Genomic DNA, 19,249 nt, shown 5'->3' with positions numbered 1-19,249 from the left:
CACTTTACTGACAAAAACAATTATTTCTGTTGACCAGCTCTACTTGGGTGCCCTATAAACACCTCAGACTCAAAAAGGAACCCATTATTTTCTTTGTCCCCACCCTGACTCTTCCTTCCAGTGCTCCTTTTTTCTCAGCGATAGTACAGTATCCATCCAATTGTCCAAGTCAGAAACCTGGGCACCATCACTACTCAGTCCTCCTAAATACTTTCTGAACCTAACCATGTCTTTCCAACCCTACTACCACTATCTGTGTTATATTATTATAAATGACTCTTAGTCTAGTGCCCCTCCAGTCCTTGAAAATAAGAATTACGTATTTTACCTTTATGTTTCCAGACCACATCAAAATTCCTGACACATGTAGTATATGTATTTGAGAAATAAAAGCACAAACTAATGAACTACGAATTAATGCTCTTAAACAAACATCCTAAAATAGATTACTCAGTACAATAGATTAAAAGGTAGGCAAAATAATAGAGATCAAGAAGACAGAGGAGAAAAGAAAGAGGCAAAAGCATCGGTTATGTTCTACCGGGTTAAATGGCAGAAAAATAGAAGGCAGATACTCTTCAGTAGTCATAATGCAGGTTGGTTTACTCTAAATGTAACTTTGGCCAATTCAACTTTTTAAAAAAGATTTCTATAAACACCAATGAAAATAGAAGAAAATTTTTCAGATAGCACCTTTATCTTTATCTATTTTTAAAGGTTTTTAAAGGTTTATTTTTCAGTACTTACATGCAAATGGCAACCATCACCACTTTCCCTGGCCCCTTAAAAAAAATTGATGCCGTTCGAGAGCGTGGCTATAAAAACAAAACAAAAACAAAAAAATCTCGAACATTTTTCCAAAAGGCACTATGACGATATTTATATGTGACTCTGACACACCAGAAAATACCTCCTCTATCAATGCCTCTTCAATTAAGTATATTAAGATTTACTTAATTCTTTTTCTCTAGACTTTCCTATTTAAATTGTGGGAAAATGGAAATTGAAAGTGCATGTAGATCCTTTTCCAGAATGTCGTTTATTTCCTTGTAATTCATTTCCTGCCTACTCCCAGAAAAATTCTGAGTTGGTTACATGAAAAAACAGAAATAAAGTGATAAAAATATACTGAACTGAAATAACCTAAAATTTTCAATTTCTTGAGCAACTTCTTAACTTTTAAAACAAGAACAGCCAAAGCCAGTAAGTCTGTTGCCCTCATTTAACTCCTGACTATCTCTAAAGACTGAAGCCCTCAAATGATCACACTGTGTTTAATTCCAAAACTGAGCAAAACAAAAGGAAATCAAACAAGTACAGAATGTATTCAAGGAGAATATTTTTCTTCAGTTAAATATTCTTTGGCTACTCTTTGAATTTATACTTTCTGTGTTTCTTTTCCTGCTCTTCCTCTCCCGGGAATGCTATCATATGTCACTGTAACCTCTCTAAGCTTTACTCATCTTCTTCCATATCTGGCCAAGGGTTACCCTTCTATGTAAAGCCTTCCTTGATCCCCCAGAGAATACTCACACTGCTCCACGTTTACCGATGTACTTTACTTTTCTATTAAAGCAAGTCATATATTCTCCCTTATGTAATTTATTCAAGAAATATTTATTGTGCAAGTACTACATACCTGGCACAGTACTAGATGCTGGAGCACAAGAGTAAACAAAATAGAGTCCCTGCCTTCACAGATCTCACAGTCTAGCATAGGAAGAGGGAGAACAAATCCGTCATGTCTGAGAGTGATAAATAAAGAGACTAAGACAGAGACTGATGGAATAGTGTTGGGGGTATGACAGGGAGGGCTGTTTTGATTAGAATACTAAGGGAAAGGAGTTCAGTGATGAGAAGGACGCAATCATGAAAAATCTGCAAGAATGTTTTAGGCAGACTATACAGCACATTCAAAGATTCTGACAGAAATAAGTTTTGTATGAAGAAAGGATAAAAACAAGGCTGATGTGGCATTAGGGGAGCAAAATGCTTTTCTTTTTATTTTGCACTCTGATAATGCTTTGCAGTCAGGTCTGCAGGTTAGGATTTAAAAAGCACCTACTAAGTTCCTGTGGACAACAGAGCAAAAGAGGGAGCTGCAAGCTTTAAAGTGATTCATTTATAAAGCCTGACCATGGTTCCAAATTTCTGAGTTATGCCATTTACTGATAAACAAAAACCAGTGTATGTGCATTTTACTACAATGAGAATATATCAAATCCTTTGCTTACTACAGGGGAAAAAAATGAAATTGTTACAGGAATAGTAGAAAATGAAAACATGCTACTTAAGGTAGAAGGTGAAAAAAATTTCTTTAGAAGAAAGTTTTGAAAACTTATGGAGTAAACAAGACAGATAGGGAAGGAAAATGAGATTTTTAAACCATAACAGAATGTTATAATAACAAAAAAGAGAGATCCACTGAGCTCAAATTGCTCTGAAAGAAGGTTGCAGAGAGAATTCTCTGGCAGTTCAGTGGTTAGGACTGGGCTCTTCCACTGCTGGAGTCCTGGAGAGCTAAGATTATGTAAGCCTCACGGCACAGCCAAAAAAAGAGAGAGAGAAAAGTTGTAGAAAAGGTGAAAATGTTGGTAATAATTAGGTCAGAAACAGCAAAAAGGTCCTGGAGAAGGAAATGGCAACCCACTCCAGTACTCTTGCCTGGAAAATCCCATGGACGGAGGAGCCTGGTGGGCTACACAGTCCATGGGATAGCGAAGAGTCAAACATGACTGAGTGACTTCACTTTCACATTTCATTTTCATGCACTGGAGAAGGAAATGGCAGCCCACTCCGGTATTCTTGCCTGGAGAATCCCAAGGATGGAGGAGCCTGGTGGGCTGCCGTCTACGGGGTCGCACAGAGTCGGACACGACTGAAGTGACTTAGCAGTAGCAGCAGCAACAAGGTCCAAGGAAATCTAGCACCAAGGGAAGCAAAATCTCAAAAGGCAATAGATCCATAGCAGATGGATAGATTTCAGAGGACTAGGAGGAAAATCAGCATAAAATACTCAAAGAGCTACAGGTAATTTCAAAGTGACACTATCATTTCAATCCCAGGTGGCGCAAGTAGTAATGAATTCACTTGCCAATGCAGGAGATACAAGAAACTCGGGTTCAGTCCCTAGGTCGGGAAGAGCCCCTGGAGTAGCAAGTGGCCACCCACTTCAGTATGCTGAAAGACTATCCCAAGAAGTTCAGAGAATTAGGATTAGAGGGAAAGGCACAAAAAAGTAGAAATATTAAAGGGATAAGAAATAAAATATCAATTAGAACACTGAGCATTGAGAGAGTGCATGTGCCAAACCTAAAATATATTGAGTTCATATACTTCACTATTGGAGTGCCCATAAAATGAAGAAGAATAGAAGAGAGAAGGAAGTATCTGGATCAGAGAGAAAAAAGGTTCCAAAGTAGGGGGGTGAGCAGGTTCAAGAGGGAGGGGATATGTTTATACATATGGCTGATTCACTCTGTTGTACAGCAGAAGCTGACACATTGAGAAGCAATCATATTCCAATTAGAAATAAATAAATAATAAAAAGACCAAAAAAAAAAAAAGAAGTAAAGAAGGTACTTTTATTCCAGGAAACATGAATAATCCTATTATGTTTTAGAGAAGGAAACCAACCACCTTTAGTGAGAGAGTGAGTGTTCCTAGGAAGAATACCAAAATAGTAGGAAATTCAATACTAAAGTCTTATTCTATTACTATTTTTTAAAAAACATATAATAGAAATTTTATTCAAAATCTGTAACAGTTCAAGGCTGATGAGTATTAATCTTCAAAAGGGCTCTAAGTGACACAGATTTCAGAAGTCAAACAGCTGCTATTCAAAAATCTGGTGTCGATGATCCTCCATGCAAAAAAGATATAAAGCTAGTAGTAATTCTTCCCAGGACCAGCCTAAATTACTCCATAGCAAGAGGCAGGGGCAGAGGCTGTCTGTCAAGGCATAGAAGTGACTCACACGACATACAAAGGCCCTACCACCGAAGAGAATCCAGGTCTTCAGTGCAGCACTGGGGCGCCAGAAATGCAGGGCTCAAAAGGGAAATGGAATTAACTTTGAATACGATGAATGGGAAAGAAAAGCATATCAAATAAGGTATGACTAGAGTTGTCATCATTGCTAATTTCTAAATTTTCCAAGAATGAAGCAATGACTCAAATTTAAGTCAGAAGAAAAGAGACAATTTGCAAAGCTAGCCCTTTCTCCAGGTATGGTGCTCACTTCTTGACAGGAGACACCTCCAGCTCAATTTAAATGCAAGGCTGACTCTGAACATGACTACTTGGCATCATGAAAGTGTCAGTGGCTTTGACAACAGCTCTTTCAGTGGAGTGGTGGGAATGCAAGTCCAGTGAAGGACTCAGGAGAAAATCAGAAGTGGACACTAAAGGTAAGCTTTCTATACTGGTCCCAATATTAATTTCCTTCCGGTAGGAAGGAAAAGAAGAGTATTCTGGCACACTTGTAGATAAGGTAGTAAATTTGGTGATGGAAAGATAAGGTATTTTTTTTAGCAGATTAGATCTACCTTGGAATAGGATCACAAACATGCTAGATTTTCATCATGGACAGATACCAGGATTTTCTGTGAAACACATACTCAACATAACATTAAAAGAAAAATATTCTTACCTTGGTATTTCCCAGAAAGTCTCTATATTCCCTCAGTATTTTTTGGTTTCTAAATAGCCCTATAAAAAAAGAATTACGCAATGCATTTAGCTCGTACATATTCTTATCCTTTCACATTTTAGATTAACACAACTATTCTAAGACTATGTTAAACAGTCTTCTCCCAGATACAAACAAAAATATCAGGTGATGGTAAGAAATCTGAATTTGCAACTTGATAAAAAGTGGGTTAAGGACGTGGACAGACTTTTCTCCAAAGATGATATACAGCTGGCCAACAAGCATATGAAAAGATGCTCAGATCACTAATCATCAGAGAAATGCAAATCAAAACCACAATGAGGTATCACTTCACAGCCATTAGAATGGCTACTACCACAAAACAAAAACAAAGAGAAAGAGGAAATAACAAGTGTAGGCAAGGAATGCAGAGAAACTGGAGATCTTGACTATACTGGTAGGATCATAAAATATTGCAACTGCTATGGAAAATAATATAGAGGTTCCTCAAAAAATTAAAAACTATCATGATTTAGTAATACCACTTCTGGGTATATATAAAAAAAAAAATGAAAGCACTGTCTCAAAGAGGTTATTTTCACACCGTAATTTATCGCAGCACCATTCACAATGGGCATGAAGTGAAAGCAACCAAAATGTCCATGGACAAATAAATGCTGAACAATGTGGTATATACATACAATGGAAATCCTGTCACACGGATGAACCTTGAGGACATTATGTTAAGTGAGGTAACTTAGTCAAAAAGACAAACACTGTATGACTCCATTTATATGTGGTATCTATAGAAGTCAGATTCATAGAAAAAAAGAGTAGCTACCAGGGGCTAGAGGGACAGGAGAACTGTTAACAAGTATAGTTTCAGTGCAGCAAGATGAGTTATTTAAGCTTGACATAAGAACCAATTCTCTATCTTTAGCTCAAAGTTTAAAAATAAGGAAAAAATATTTTATTAGTGTGCTTTCTCAAATTCTATACTTTAAGTACATCCTCTAATATATGTACAAGGCTATTCACAGCATCATTATTTTAACAGTAAAAGACTGGAAACGACCTTAGGTGAAAATGACTAAATAAACTATGGTGTACCCCCCAAAATGGAGTATTATAAAAGAAATGAAGAAACCTCTCTATTTCCTGCTATGGAATGTTCTCTGGGACATATAATCAAGTTAAAAAAAAAAGCACAGAAAGTACATAGACTATGCCTTATTTATGAAAAGGAGGGTCTAAATTACCAGTATGTATGCTATTTTAGTAAAAATAACACTCAAACTAATTTTTTAAACAATTACCTATGCTAGAGGGAGGGAAAAGGGTGGAAAAGAGAGGGATGGAAGCTAAATTTCTCCAAAGTATTTTGTTTTTAAAGTATTTGAGGTGACTTTGGAACCATATAAATGTTTTACAAAATTATAAAATAAAAATAAATCAAATTTCTTAAAATCAGAAGCAAAACGAAACAAACGAACCTATTTTTATATCTAGTAGATGGTTTATCCATACAGTGAGAAATTACAAGTGACTTTAAAACATAGGCATTTGACTGTATATCCCCAGTGAGATATACAGTAAAAACAAAAAAAAAAAAATAGAAATCTTAAATCACCTTCCTAGCAAGAATACTGATACTGATAGTTTGAAACAACACTGTATTCTGTCTATATATGTGTGTACATACATATAAGAACAAATAAAAAATGTAATTAATGATATTAATGAATTAATAAATAAGATTTTCAGAGTAAGAGATACAAAAGGAAAAGGAGTAAGTTTATCAAAATAACCTACATATTTTCTCTAAAGAAACAAAAAGTATTTCCTAACTCTGTCCACTGAAAATGCCTTAAAAATATATCAACTTATTTTAAAAAACTGAGTACCCCTAATGCCCCCAGTCCATTCTAAAGGAGATCAGGCCTGGGTGTTCTTTGGAAGGAATGATGCTAAAGCTGAAACTCCAATACTTTGGCCACCTCATGCGAAGAGTTGACTCACTGGAAAAGACCCTGATGCTGGGAGGAATTGGGGGCAGGAGGAAAAGGGGACAACAGAGGATGAGATGACTGGATGGCATCACCGACTTGATGGACATGAGTTTGAGTGAACTCCAGGAGTTGGTGATGGACAGGGAGGCCTGGCGTGCTGCGATTCATGGGGTCGCAAAGAGTCGGACACAACTGAGCGACTGAACTGAACTGAATGAATGCCCACATGTCTCTAAATTTTATTTCCTATTAAGAGGAAAAGGGGCTCCTACTATAAATGCTGATTACCAATCTGAGGCAGGGTAGTGGTTACTGGAGGGGAAGGGGCAGGGTTGAGGGAAAAATGGGTAAAATGGATCAATTGTGTGGTATCAGATGGAAACTAAATTTTTGGTGGTGATCAAGTTGCAGGGTAAACAGAAATAGAACATATAATGTTATGTAAACCAACGTTACCTCAGTAAAAAGTTAATTAGAAAAAAGAAAGTAAACATTTCATTCCTGTAGATTTAAATGCAGGTCTCTTTAGCTTATCTGTGAATATAAAGATACTAAACAGCTGTTTGCTTCTTCTGAGAGGCCAACCCCCTTAGAAACTAGGATTCACGTTTAGAACAGGTACAATCTTCAAATCAGACCCTGAGTTTTAATATTCATATGTCTTATAGAAACGACAAATTAGCTTTGCTTGCTCTCATGATCTTTAAAAGCTATAGAGAGGAAAACAAATAGATATTGTTTTTATAAAATAATTAAACCCCAAAATGAAAACTGGCATTTGCTAGAACCAACAAAGCCAAACACAAGAGGTAGACAACCAGGAGGGAGGACAGTTATTATAGGCACAGGTCTCATTTACAAGTTGCTTTTCAGTTAACTCAGCTTTACACTGAATGTACTTACTTTCTCTATATTCTATTTCTGCTTCCTTACGAAGTTTTTTCTCTCTGGCAAGAGCTTCAGGGCTTCCCCAAACTTCCAAAGATCTGTGTACATACACATGGCCACCATTCAGTAATACAATTTTAATGACTTCATGAAAATCATATGTAAATCTAGATAACTAAAATTATATGAAAATCATAGGTCCTTTAGGAAAAATATAAAGCACTTAAGAAGCTTTTCTAAATTAAATCTACACAATAAGAATAAATTCAACAGCAAATTTTCTAAAAAAAAAATCTGATTTTTTTGCTAATTAATACATACTAGTGACTCTCAAACAAATCTGCAAACATATTCTGCTTTTGGATTTTCCTGGTGGTCCAGTGGCTAAGAGTCCGTGTGCTCCCAACGTAGGGGGCCTGGGTTTGATCCCTGGTTGGGGAACTACATCCCTCATGCTGCAACAAAGAGCTCATATGCCACAACTAAAGAGTTCACATGTTGCAACTAAAGAGTTCACATGTTGCAACTAAAGATTCTGCATGCCACAAATAAAGATCCCACATTCCACAAAGATCAAAGATCTGGCGTGTCACAATTAAGACCTGGTGCAGCCAAAAATAAATAAAAGTAAATACTTTAAAAATATGTATATATTCTGCTTTTAAAACATGTCATTTTAAAAATTCTGAGTCTGTCTAAAATGGGTTTTTATTAATCCCAAAAGAACTATGTTCTTACTTTGCCTCCACATCTGATCTCAAGTATACAGTAAAGGACTCAGTATCTTCATGAGGACTTCGTCGTCTGATTTTTCGAAGCTGTTCCAGATCACTGAAGAAAGAAACATGTTGAATTTATTCAGAGAAGGTTCATATAGTTCAGGATTATTAAGGGCAGGTAAAAACTACTAAGTAAGTCTCATTTTAGGAGCTAAAGCTGGAGAGCCTGTAAAAATCAGTTTAAAGATGGCATTTTGTACATAAAAGTGGTTTAGAAAGAGTTGAAAAACTAAGAATTATTCTTGACTCAATATAGATACCATAATATAATATGTAGTGAGTCAAATCCTTAAACAGTGCTTGTCCTTTATCTGCTATGTATACACCACTGCAATATCTGATGTATGAAGAAAAAAAGAGTAGGAAGAACACAGATTAGAGTATTACTCCTCTATTTGAGAATGTAAAGTTAATATTTACAGTCATTTGTTTATATCCAGATTAACTGTCATTGTTCAGTTGCTAAGTCATATCCGACTGTTTGCAAGCCCATGAACTGCAGCATGCCAGGCTTCCCTGTCCTTCATTATCTCCCTGAGTTTGCTCAAACTCATGTCCAGACTAATACTAAGTGGTAACATGATTCATAGATATCAATTTATAAAGAGTATATGTCAATTTCATGCTATTTAATTATTTTCCTTTCTCTTAAATTCTGAAAGGTTGATACATGCATGCATCAAGTCACTCTGCTAAACAGTCATTCTAAATTTGACCATTGGTCTTCCTAAGGAAATTTTATAATAGCAATGAAAGACCTATAAGCAAAAATCTGAGGAATTCCCTAGTGGCCTAGTGGTCAGGATCCCGGCTTTCTTGCTGTGGCCTAGGATCAATCGCTAGCCAGGGAACTAAAATGTTGTAAGCCGTGTGCTGTAGCCAAAAAATAAAAAAGTAAAGGTCTAGATCAGGCAGCAAAAGGTATGTATTCTGGTTCCCACTCTGTCACTGACTCACTAAATGAACCAGGTCATTGCTAACATCTTTATTGTATTTCCTGGCCTATAATATGGAGATAGCTATACCTAACCTACTTTACTCACAAAGTTTTTGTATGGGAAACAAAATATAGTTTTATATCATTATTATAATTGGTTGTTGTTTCAATATTTACAAAAGTTATAAAACTGATTATAGGAATCCTTATTTATTGATAGTATACCATATGCTACCCACTCCAGTATTCTGGCCTGGAGAATTCCATGGACTGTATAGTCCATGGGATCGCAGAGTCAGACATGACTAACGGACTTTCATTTTATACTCTAGAAGATGTACCATGGTGGGGGTGGTGGAGGGAGAGCCTAGATCATCTGATGTCTAAATTGCCAAGAAGGAGAAGGAAATGGCAGCCCACTCCAGCACACTTGCCTGAAAAATCCCATGGACACAGGAGCTTGGTGAGCTACAGTCCATGAGTTGATAAAGAGACACAGCTGAGCATGCACGTGTTATTTTATGTAATACCAATTTATTATCATATTCATAGCTTTCTAACGTGAGGACAGGTTGGTTTTACTTAACAGTAAACCTTCATTCTTGCAGACCCTAAATCATGATAAGTGCTCCATACAATTATTACTTATTCCTTCCACCCACAGACCTGTCCCCGAATGACTGCTAAATTATGTCATCAACCTATTTATACCTCAAAATAAAGACCTTCATTCCGGAAAAAAAAAAAAAAAAATTGCCAAGAAATCTTCCACTTAAATATATAGCTTTCCTAGACAAACATAAAAAAGAGGGGAAAACATTTAAATTTATAAAAAATTATACCTCAATAATCTCTTCAGTTAGAAGAAAATAATAAGATACCAGAAAGAAGTAAAATAATTTATACTCAACACAAACCACAGCTGGAATGTGAACAGAGACATAATAAAATTGCTCTACCAAAAAAACCCCAAATTTTAAAGCTATATTAATATACAAATACTCTTATTGATAATTCTGCTACATATTAACAATAGAATTCCTAAGGTTCTTGTGTAACACATAGATTTTTGAAGAACCTGCTTTTTTGAGTTAAAGGAGCCAAGAAAGACTGAAATTGCTCAAGCTGGAGCAGTCTTCAGTTTAATAAGCGAACAATTTTAACATTTAAAAAATATATATTTTTAACTGAATAAAAATATTTCTTCAATTTAGGAAGGAACCATAGTAAAGTTTCCACATGGATGGTAGCTGGTAACAAATTCTAGGAAGTAACTGGTTATTTAGATTAGATAGAACAAACCATTACATTTATTTATTTATTTATTTTTCCGGCCGGGGGGGGGGGGGAGAAGTTTTTTAATTATGTACTCAATCCATTTGGTGTATTTCAAAAGGTGCAATACTTTTCTTCATTTATCAGTGAAAGAAGTTAGAAATTAACTTCAAAAAAAAAAATCAGCAAATGGCAAACAAATTTCCTTGCGAGTCACAGTCACATATATAGTGCATCCTAGAAAAGAGGAGGTAACAAATTCTAGAAGTAACTGGTTATTTAGATTAGATAGAACAAACCATTACATTTAAAAAAAAATTACCATACCTGGATTTGAGGCAGAATTCATTCATTGCTCTGACTCCAGTGATGAAATTATTCTGAGTATACTTTGGTCCATATTCCCTCTTTTTAAGAACTGCTTTGACTAAAACCAAAAAAAAAGAAAAAAGAACACATACTAAATATGCACACTGGAAGTCACATTTGAAGATGAACATAATGCTAACTTTTAAGTGGGGTCACTAGTGAGTTGCATAGAAAACAGGTTTTTCCTGATGCACTGGATGGCATCAGGGGAAAATAAAGTCTACTTCAAGTACAAAATAGGACAGAATTAAACTGGCAACCACCCAGCTTTTAACTCCATAGTTCATCAGTGCGTGCTTGCATGCTCAGTCTCTTCAGTCATGTCCGACTGTGACATAGTCTTTGTGACCCTATGAACTATAGCCCACCAGATCCCTCTGTCCATGGGATTCTTCAGACAAGAATACTAGAGTAGTGGGCAGCCATGCTCTCCTCCAGGGGATCTTCCTGACTGATGCCAAAAGATCAACCCTTTGTCTAAAGGACACCCTGCAAAGGTATCACTGGTCTGCTAAATTGTACTAGTACAATTTAAATTGCTTGGAAAATCTAAGTGAAAATGAACTGAAGTTTCAATTAAACAATTACATGCTGGTTCAGTGTTTTACAAACACTGGTGAAACCAGCATTAAAAAAAAAGTAATCAAAGAGTATTGCATATAATGAAGAATCAGCAGTTTTTGTGAAAACTTTTGTTTCAGTTACATATAATAATCTCTCTATATATATACTAAATCATTAGTACTTCCTATGTGGGTTGCAGTCAAAAAAGTCTGAAATTCATTGAATGATTTCACATAAAGTAACACAGGTGAAATAAATATAAGGAACATTTTTATTAGTTAAAAATTATAGGAAGTTAATTATAGATTATAGGCAAAACACTGACTTCTATTAAATTATTCCCCTATTATCAAGTATCAAACTGTTCATAAAAAATGACAGACATCAATAACAAAATACCAATTTGGCATCAGTTACACTCTGTAGATTAAAAATTACAGCCAACATTGGTCTGTTCATTTTTATAAAGTTAGACTTTCAGTCACATGATATAGATAAATAACATAAGCATATCTTGGAAAAGCAGGAGAAAAACAGCAGAAACTCATGTGTTCTGTTTCCAATTGTTGCCAAGTTACTTCATATTCTATTCTCATATCTAGTAACTACTAAGTCTTCTGTTATACTTACAAATTGAAAGAATAAATTAAGACTAAATTATCCACCACTGAAGAAAGTAAAAAGACTCTTAAAACATACACTATGAAAGTCAAAATTCACAAATCATAGTTAATAAGAACATTTCAAAAATAAAGTTCAATATAAAAATCAAAACTTTATTTGAAAAAAGTATATAAGGAAGTTCAGGTTTCTTTCTGCATAAGTTTAAGTCTCTAAACCACCTTATTCTAATAACCCTAAAATATTAAATTCAAATAAGCTTCTCAGAGAGGAGAAATACATCTCTCTTCAAAAAGATTAATTTTTTAAATTACTTTTTAATAATTTCTTCAAAGTATCAAGAAATCCCTGTTGGCCTGTCCCGGCCCAGATTATTGATGGTAACACAACATTAAGTATTCTTAATTGTGACTGTACAGTATGTTTCATCTCCAAAGTTATCCTACAAAAAAGAAGTGCCATTCTCAGCACCACCATAGAGGAGAAAACTATGACTCAGAAAAATCAAGTAAACTGCCCAAAGCCATAAAGCTGGCACATGCTAAAGCTACAAACTGAATTTACTTTTGTCTGACGCCAAAGCCATGGTGATCCTACTCACAGAATTAGTACCTCCATGAAATATGCTACTTTGGACATGGTAGCCATAGCCCAATTATAAAGAAAAGAACTGCAAACAAGAATTCCTTCCTTACTTAATTACTTCTAGAAATGGAAATCAAGAATGTCCAAACTATCTCGATTTCAACATGCCACAGGTATTGGCCTCTAGTTCATTAATCACATTACTTTTCTAAAAATGATAAAACAATTTTTATTTGCCTTTACTCCTTTCTTTGGGCTTTTGAAATTATGATTACTATAAAATTTATGACCAGAATGCAAATTTCAGGAGAAAATTAGTTTATAAATAGAATAAATCCTTATGGTCAATATATTTTTTTAAAGTAAAAATGAATATACTTTTATAAATATATCTATATAAACTAATTTTTATATTTAATTCAAAGCACCATTATAATAAAAAATAGAATAAAATATATTTACCTCTTACTTGGAGAGGTTCTTGCTTAATAATTGGAGCTTTCAGTTCTGCACCCATATTTTCTGCTGTAAAGATTAAAAGTTATTTTAAGTAGTTGTTTTCACAGAAACCCTATAAACTTAATTAACATTTGCTAAAACAATCTGGCAATGTATAAAAAAGATAATATATCACAGACCAAGATAAATCCGAGGATTTATCTTAGGAATGAAAGAGTAGTTAAACATTGTTGTTTAGTTGCTAAGTCATGTCTGATTCTTCTGCAACTCCATGGACTATAGCCCGCCAGGCTCCTCTGTCCAGGGGATCTTCCAGGCAAGAATTCTGGAGCAGATTGCCATTTCCTTCACCTGAGGGTCTTCCTGACCCAGGGATTGAACCTGCATCTCCTGCGCTGGCAGGGAGGGTTCTTTACCACTGAGCTCCCAGGGAAGCCCAGTTAAACATTAGAAAATCTATTAATTCCTCTCATTAACAGATTGAAGGAAAAAAAAACTGTAGAATCATTTCAGGAGCTAACCAAAAAGCACTTAATAAAATTCAGCACCCATGCAAGTTTCAAACCTTTTTAAGAAAAATCAGGACAAAAGGAATTTCCATGGAGGGTAACGCAAACCTGTAACAAACATCGTATTCAATGGTAAAAATTTAGATGCATCCCTTTAAAACAAGGAACAAAACAAGGGCACATGCTGTTGATTTTTCCACCCCCAAACTGTTCCAGAGATACCCTTCAATGAAGAAAGGATGACTATTAAATGGTTACTGGAACAATGGTACAACCCTCACCACTTCAAAAAACTGTAATCTACCTCATACCATAAACAATCAATTCCAGGAAAATTAATGATTAAAGACTAAGGCATTTATATCATTAGGTGGCACTAGTGGTAAAAAACCCACCTGCCAATGCTGGAGACACAAGGGATGAAGGTTCAATTTCTGGGTTGGGAAGATCCCCTGAAGGAGGAAATGGCAACCCACTCCAGTATTCTTGCCTGGGAAATCCCATGGACAGAGAGCCTGGCGGGCTATAGTCCACAGGGTCGCAAAGAATAGGACACGACTGAGGCAACTTAGCATGCACGCATGATTAACAGACAACAATATATAAAGAAAAGAAAGCTTCAAATTGGGCGACTGTATTTCCAACAGATACAATCAACAAAGGATAAGTATGAAGAATATTTAAGAGTTCCTCCAAATGTGTTAAGAAAAAGATAACCCATTAGAAAGACAGAACGGGGCAGAATACAAGAACAAACTTGCACAGGAAAGGAAATACAAATAACCAATAAACATATGAAGAGATGATAGCCTCGTTATTAACAGGATCCAAATGAAATCACAAGATGCCATTTAACAACCACTGGATTATGAAATATGAGAAATACGATAATACCTAATGTTGGCAAGGGTATGGCACAATGGTAACTCATACACTACTGGCTGAAATACAAACAGGTACAATAATCTTGATAAACAAATTGGCATTATCTAATGTAGCTGAACACAAGCATAACCTACAACTTAGCAATTCTATTTCCAGGTCAACGTGCTTGGCACACAGAAACTTGTACAAGGGTATAAAAAGTTGAGCATTCAAAGCAGTACTGTGTTCTTGTTATTTCAAACTGGAAACAACCCAAACGTCCACAGGCATGAGAACAGACAAAGAAACCATGTTATATTCATTCAGCAGCATTCTGTACATCAGTAAAGAAGAAAAAACATAATAATGGCTATCTTTCTTTGCACCTTTACTATTAAGGTAACTGCAAGCACTATTTAAGCACTTAATGTGCATCAACTCATTTAATTCACACAACAGCCCTCAAAAGTACATGCTGTAATTATCTCAATGAAAATTAATCAACTAGACACATATACAACTAAGATAAATCATGGCAAAAAATTTTAATGAAAAAATAAATCACCGAAGAATACATACAATAAACTATCACAATAAAGTAAGCTAAACAATTAAGGACATATACAATTGTCTAAATCTATTCTTTTTTTTTTAATGCAAGAGATTGAAACACAAAATTCAGGACAGTCACATGTATACAAAGGGTGAAAGGAACTATGAAAAGAAGTATTAAGGATACTAAGAATGTGATCAAAAATGCAAGGTTAGGTTAGGTGGTAAATTACAAGGTTAGGTGGAAAATTATAGATGTTGATTACATATATTCTTATACACGTATCAAGTATTTTGTAATAAAAACCTCATCCTTAAAATAGCTTCCCTTATTAATTTATATCCTCATTCAATAATAAAATAACATTTTTGAGCCTATTAATAATAGCTTACATTTACGAACTACTTACCATGTGCCATATACAGTACTATGTCCTTTACATGCATTATTTCATTTAATCCTCACAAAGCTGCTCTGAGGTAAGTACTATTATTATCTTCATCTTATTCACCTTATTTGGAACTTCCCTCAATGTCACATAGCTAGTATTTTAAATATGGAAGCACAGTCAGGATTAAAACCCAAGACATTTTATTAGTCAATTCTTTTAACCACTTTCCTACACTGCCTCTATATTTAAAATAATATTTGGTTTATAAGTTGATATTTGCATGTTTTCAGGAAAAGAGGATAGAAGTGAAAACTGGATCAGCAATGTGGAGATCACTGGTAACCTCTGACAACAGCAGTTTCAGCAGAAAGAGTAGTGATGAGGTAGAGGTGAGAAAGGGAGATGAGACAGTAAAAGCAATATCTGGACTTTCAGTAAGAGCTGGAAAAGAGAATGGAATCAAGGAATCATTATTTATCAAAAATAAAATAATGATTTTATTTTTATAGAGGTGGAAGTAATGAAATAGGGAAAATAATTATTTCTACATATTTAGAATATGCATCTATATAAATGACAGGCAACACCATGAAACCTAACCTGGTTACCTGATTTAGACTTCTGCCACCTTACTGTCTGTCTTTGGTTTACCATCCTTTTTTTTCTTGCTTTTATTTTTATTTTGCCTTTTTGGCCATCTGTTAGATTGATAAAATTTTCTATATTCTCCTCTCACCCCACCTCCATGCTGGTTTTTGAATTTACAAGATTAAAGTTCTACTGTTTTCATGATTTCATTTAGAAATTTAACATACATGCTTTCCTATAAATCTTTCTAATCATCTGTAAGGTTATTCACCATCTCTACCTTCCTCTGAACAAGAAAAATATCTTTAACCACTCAGATTTCTTTTATCTTACTACTCTAAAATTTTAGCATTCAATATAAACTTTACTTTTACTATCAATAACTTTATTAACACACTTGAACTATTTCTTGCTCTTCACTGTCCCAGCCCTTCTTTCCCTGAGTTTACTCTGCAATCTGTAAGAAACACGTATTTGAACAGTTGTGGTTTTTTTTAATATGGGTAGTCTAGTAGTAAATGATAAATCATCTTTACATGTGAAATGTTATTTTGCCTTTCCCCTGGAATGATTATTTGCGCACTCAGTTGCGTCCAACTCTTTGCGGCCGCAGGAACTGTAGTCCGCCAGGCTTCTCTGTCTGTGGAATTCTCCAGGCAAGAATACTGGAGTGGGTAACCATTTCCTTCCCCAGGAGATCTTCCCAACCCAGGGACTGAACCTTCATCTCTTGCACTGGCAGGCAGATTCTTTACCACTAGTGCTACCTGGGAAGCCCAAGAGCCCGTAAGGTTGTACTTATTAGATGAAATAATCCTTTTAAAGCCCCAATGATTATTTAGAACATGTAAAATTCTAGAGAACACTTATTTTCCTCTGATCATTTCATGGACAGTATTTCAAATCATTCCTCCTTTATTTTCTGCTTATTGTTGGAGATAAAAAATCTACTTCAAAAGAATAATAACAATTGTACTAACAACAGCCTGACTTTTTGGAAGCTAAGTTAGGTTGTTTCTTTCTCAGTTTTGAAATCTATGGATTTCTTTTCATTTATCCTGTTTAGTACTAAAAGTGTACCTTTGATCTGAAGATTGATTTTCTCAAATTCTGAAAAATTCTCATCCGTTATCTCTTTATATATAATTCCTCCATACTCTCTCTCTCTCTCTCTCTCTCTCTGAAATGCCTGTTGAATATAGGCTAAAGCTTCATGCCTTTCAAAAGCTTTTTCATTTTTTTGGAAAATCTTTTTTACTTTCTTATGCACATTCAGAATGAATTTCAATTTACTAATTCTCTACTTGACTATAGCTATTCAATATATTATATTCTTATTTTAATGACTACACTTTCATTTCTAGGCATTCTCATTGGCTCTTCCAGATCTACTTGTTATGCTTTTATTTCTGCCAGTTTGTATTTCATAATATGGGTACTTCATTTATTCTTTTGAGGATGTTAAACTTACTTGAAGTAATTTGGGCTGTTATTTTAAAATTATCTGGAGTTAATTTATATTTGATTGTTGATTTTGTTGGCTTTCTTGTGCTAGAATTCTCTGTGCATTTTTTACTGAGATATAATTGACAGAAGGTTAAGGTATATAATATATTGATTTGATTAATTTATATATTACAATATGATTCTTCATGTACTTCTAAATTTTGGAATGTGCAGTCTTATTCTGAATAGGATATATTGCTTTACTCTCTTCATGATCTATTGCCCAGAACTCAATCCAACCCTTCTGTCCTGAACCAGATCTCACACTGCCACTGTGAAATAAATATGCTCCAGTTTAGTATGCCAGCCAGCAGAAACGCTTAAGTTCCTGTTCTTTCTGCTGCCTCCACCTACCCTACAGCCTCCTATAACACAGAGCCCCAGATAACAAATAGAAGACGCTAGCTTCAGCCTCATATAGAAGGGTAGATGGGTAAATTCACACGGTGAGTCTGGCTATGCATGTAGCACTTACAGATCCATTATCCCAAATGAGCCAAACTTCTGGCTGCCAGTGCCTGCTTACAAACCCAGAGGCCAGTACCTTCTGTTTCAATTCTTGGACACATCTTTTTTTGAGTCCACTTACTTCTTCAGTTTTCTCTTTGTATATTCAGTCTATCACACCAGTAAGTGAGAAGTTGAATGGTTACCTCAGAGGATTCCTTCAACAATGCTATTGCTATCTGATCCAAATTTCTGCCAATCCATTGATTTACCTTCTTTTAACACCTTATGGCAGAAAGTGAAGAGGAACTACAAAGCCTCTTGGTAAGAGTGAAAGAGGAGAGTGAAAAAGTTGGCTTAAAGCTCAACATTCAGAAAACTAAGATCATGGCATCTGGTCCCATCACTTCATGGGAAACAGACAGGGAAACAGTGTCAGACTTTATTTTTGGGGGCTCCAAAATCACTGCAAATGGTGACTGCAGTCATGAAATTAACAGATGCTTACTCCTTGGAAGAAACAGAGAAGGCAATGGCACCCCACTCCAGTACTCTTGCCGGGAAAATCACATGGACAGAGGAGCCTGGTGGGCTGCAGTCCACAGGGTTGCTAAGAGTCAGACAGGACTGAGCAGCTTCACTTTCACTTTTTACTTTCATGCATTGGAGGAAGAAATGGCAACCCATTTCAGTGTTCTTGCCTGGAGAATCCCAGGGACGGGGGAGCCTGGTGGGCTTCTGTCTATGGGGTCGCACAGAGTCGGACACGACTGAAGCGACTTAGCAGCAGCAGCAGCAGCAGCTAGCATATTCAAAAGCAGAGACATTGCTTTGCCAACAAAGGTCCATCTAGTCAAGGCTATGGTTTTTCCAGTGGTCATGTATGGATGTGACAGTTGGACTGTGAAGAAAGCTGAGCACTGAAGAATTGATGCCTTTGAACTGCGGTGTTGGAGAAGACTCTTGAGAGTCCCTTGGACTGCAAGGAGATCCAACCAGTCCATTCTGAAGGAGATCAGCCCTGGGATTTCTTTGGAAGGAATGATGCTAAAGCTGAAACTCCAGTACTTTGGCCACCTCACGCGAAGAGTTGACTTATTAGAAAAGACTCTGATGCTGGGAGGGATTGGGGGCAAGAGGAGAAGGGGACAACAGAGGATGAGATGGCTGGATGGCATCACCGACTCAATGGACGTGAGTTTGAATGAACTCCGAGAGATGGTGATGGAGAGGGAGGCCTGGCGTGCTTCGATT

At 35.8% G+C, this 19,249-nt stretch overlaps 1 protein-coding gene across 1 annotated transcript in view; it reads right to left on the bottom strand.

Annotated features, from left to right (window-relative positions):
• The window catches only part of SLC30A9 (solute carrier family 30 member 9), an 87,710-nt gene that overhangs the window by 48,958 nt on the left and 19,503 nt on the right, over positions 1-19,249 (bottom strand). The window contains exons 3-8 of the mRNA XM_068974916.1: positions 13,141-13,203; positions 10,867-10,966; positions 8,287-8,379; positions 7,564-7,646; positions 4,652-4,710; positions 748-815 (exon numbers count right to left, since the gene is read on the bottom strand). Coding sequence (XP_068831017.1) covers positions 748-815; positions 4,652-4,710; positions 7,564-7,646; positions 8,287-8,379; positions 10,867-10,966; positions 13,141-13,203 — 466 coding nt within the window. The remainder of the gene's footprint in view (positions 1-747; positions 816-4,651; positions 4,711-7,563; positions 7,647-8,286; positions 8,380-10,866; positions 10,967-13,140; positions 13,204-19,249) is intronic.

This window comes from Capricornis sumatraensis, chromosome 7, assembly GCF_032405125.1.
Source record: "Capricornis sumatraensis isolate serow.1 chromosome 7, serow.2, whole genome shotgun sequence".
Lineage (NCBI taxonomy): Eukaryota > Metazoa > Chordata > Mammalia > Artiodactyla > Bovidae > Capricornis > Capricornis sumatraensis.
This window is presented reverse-complemented; position numbering and strand designations above follow the sequence as displayed.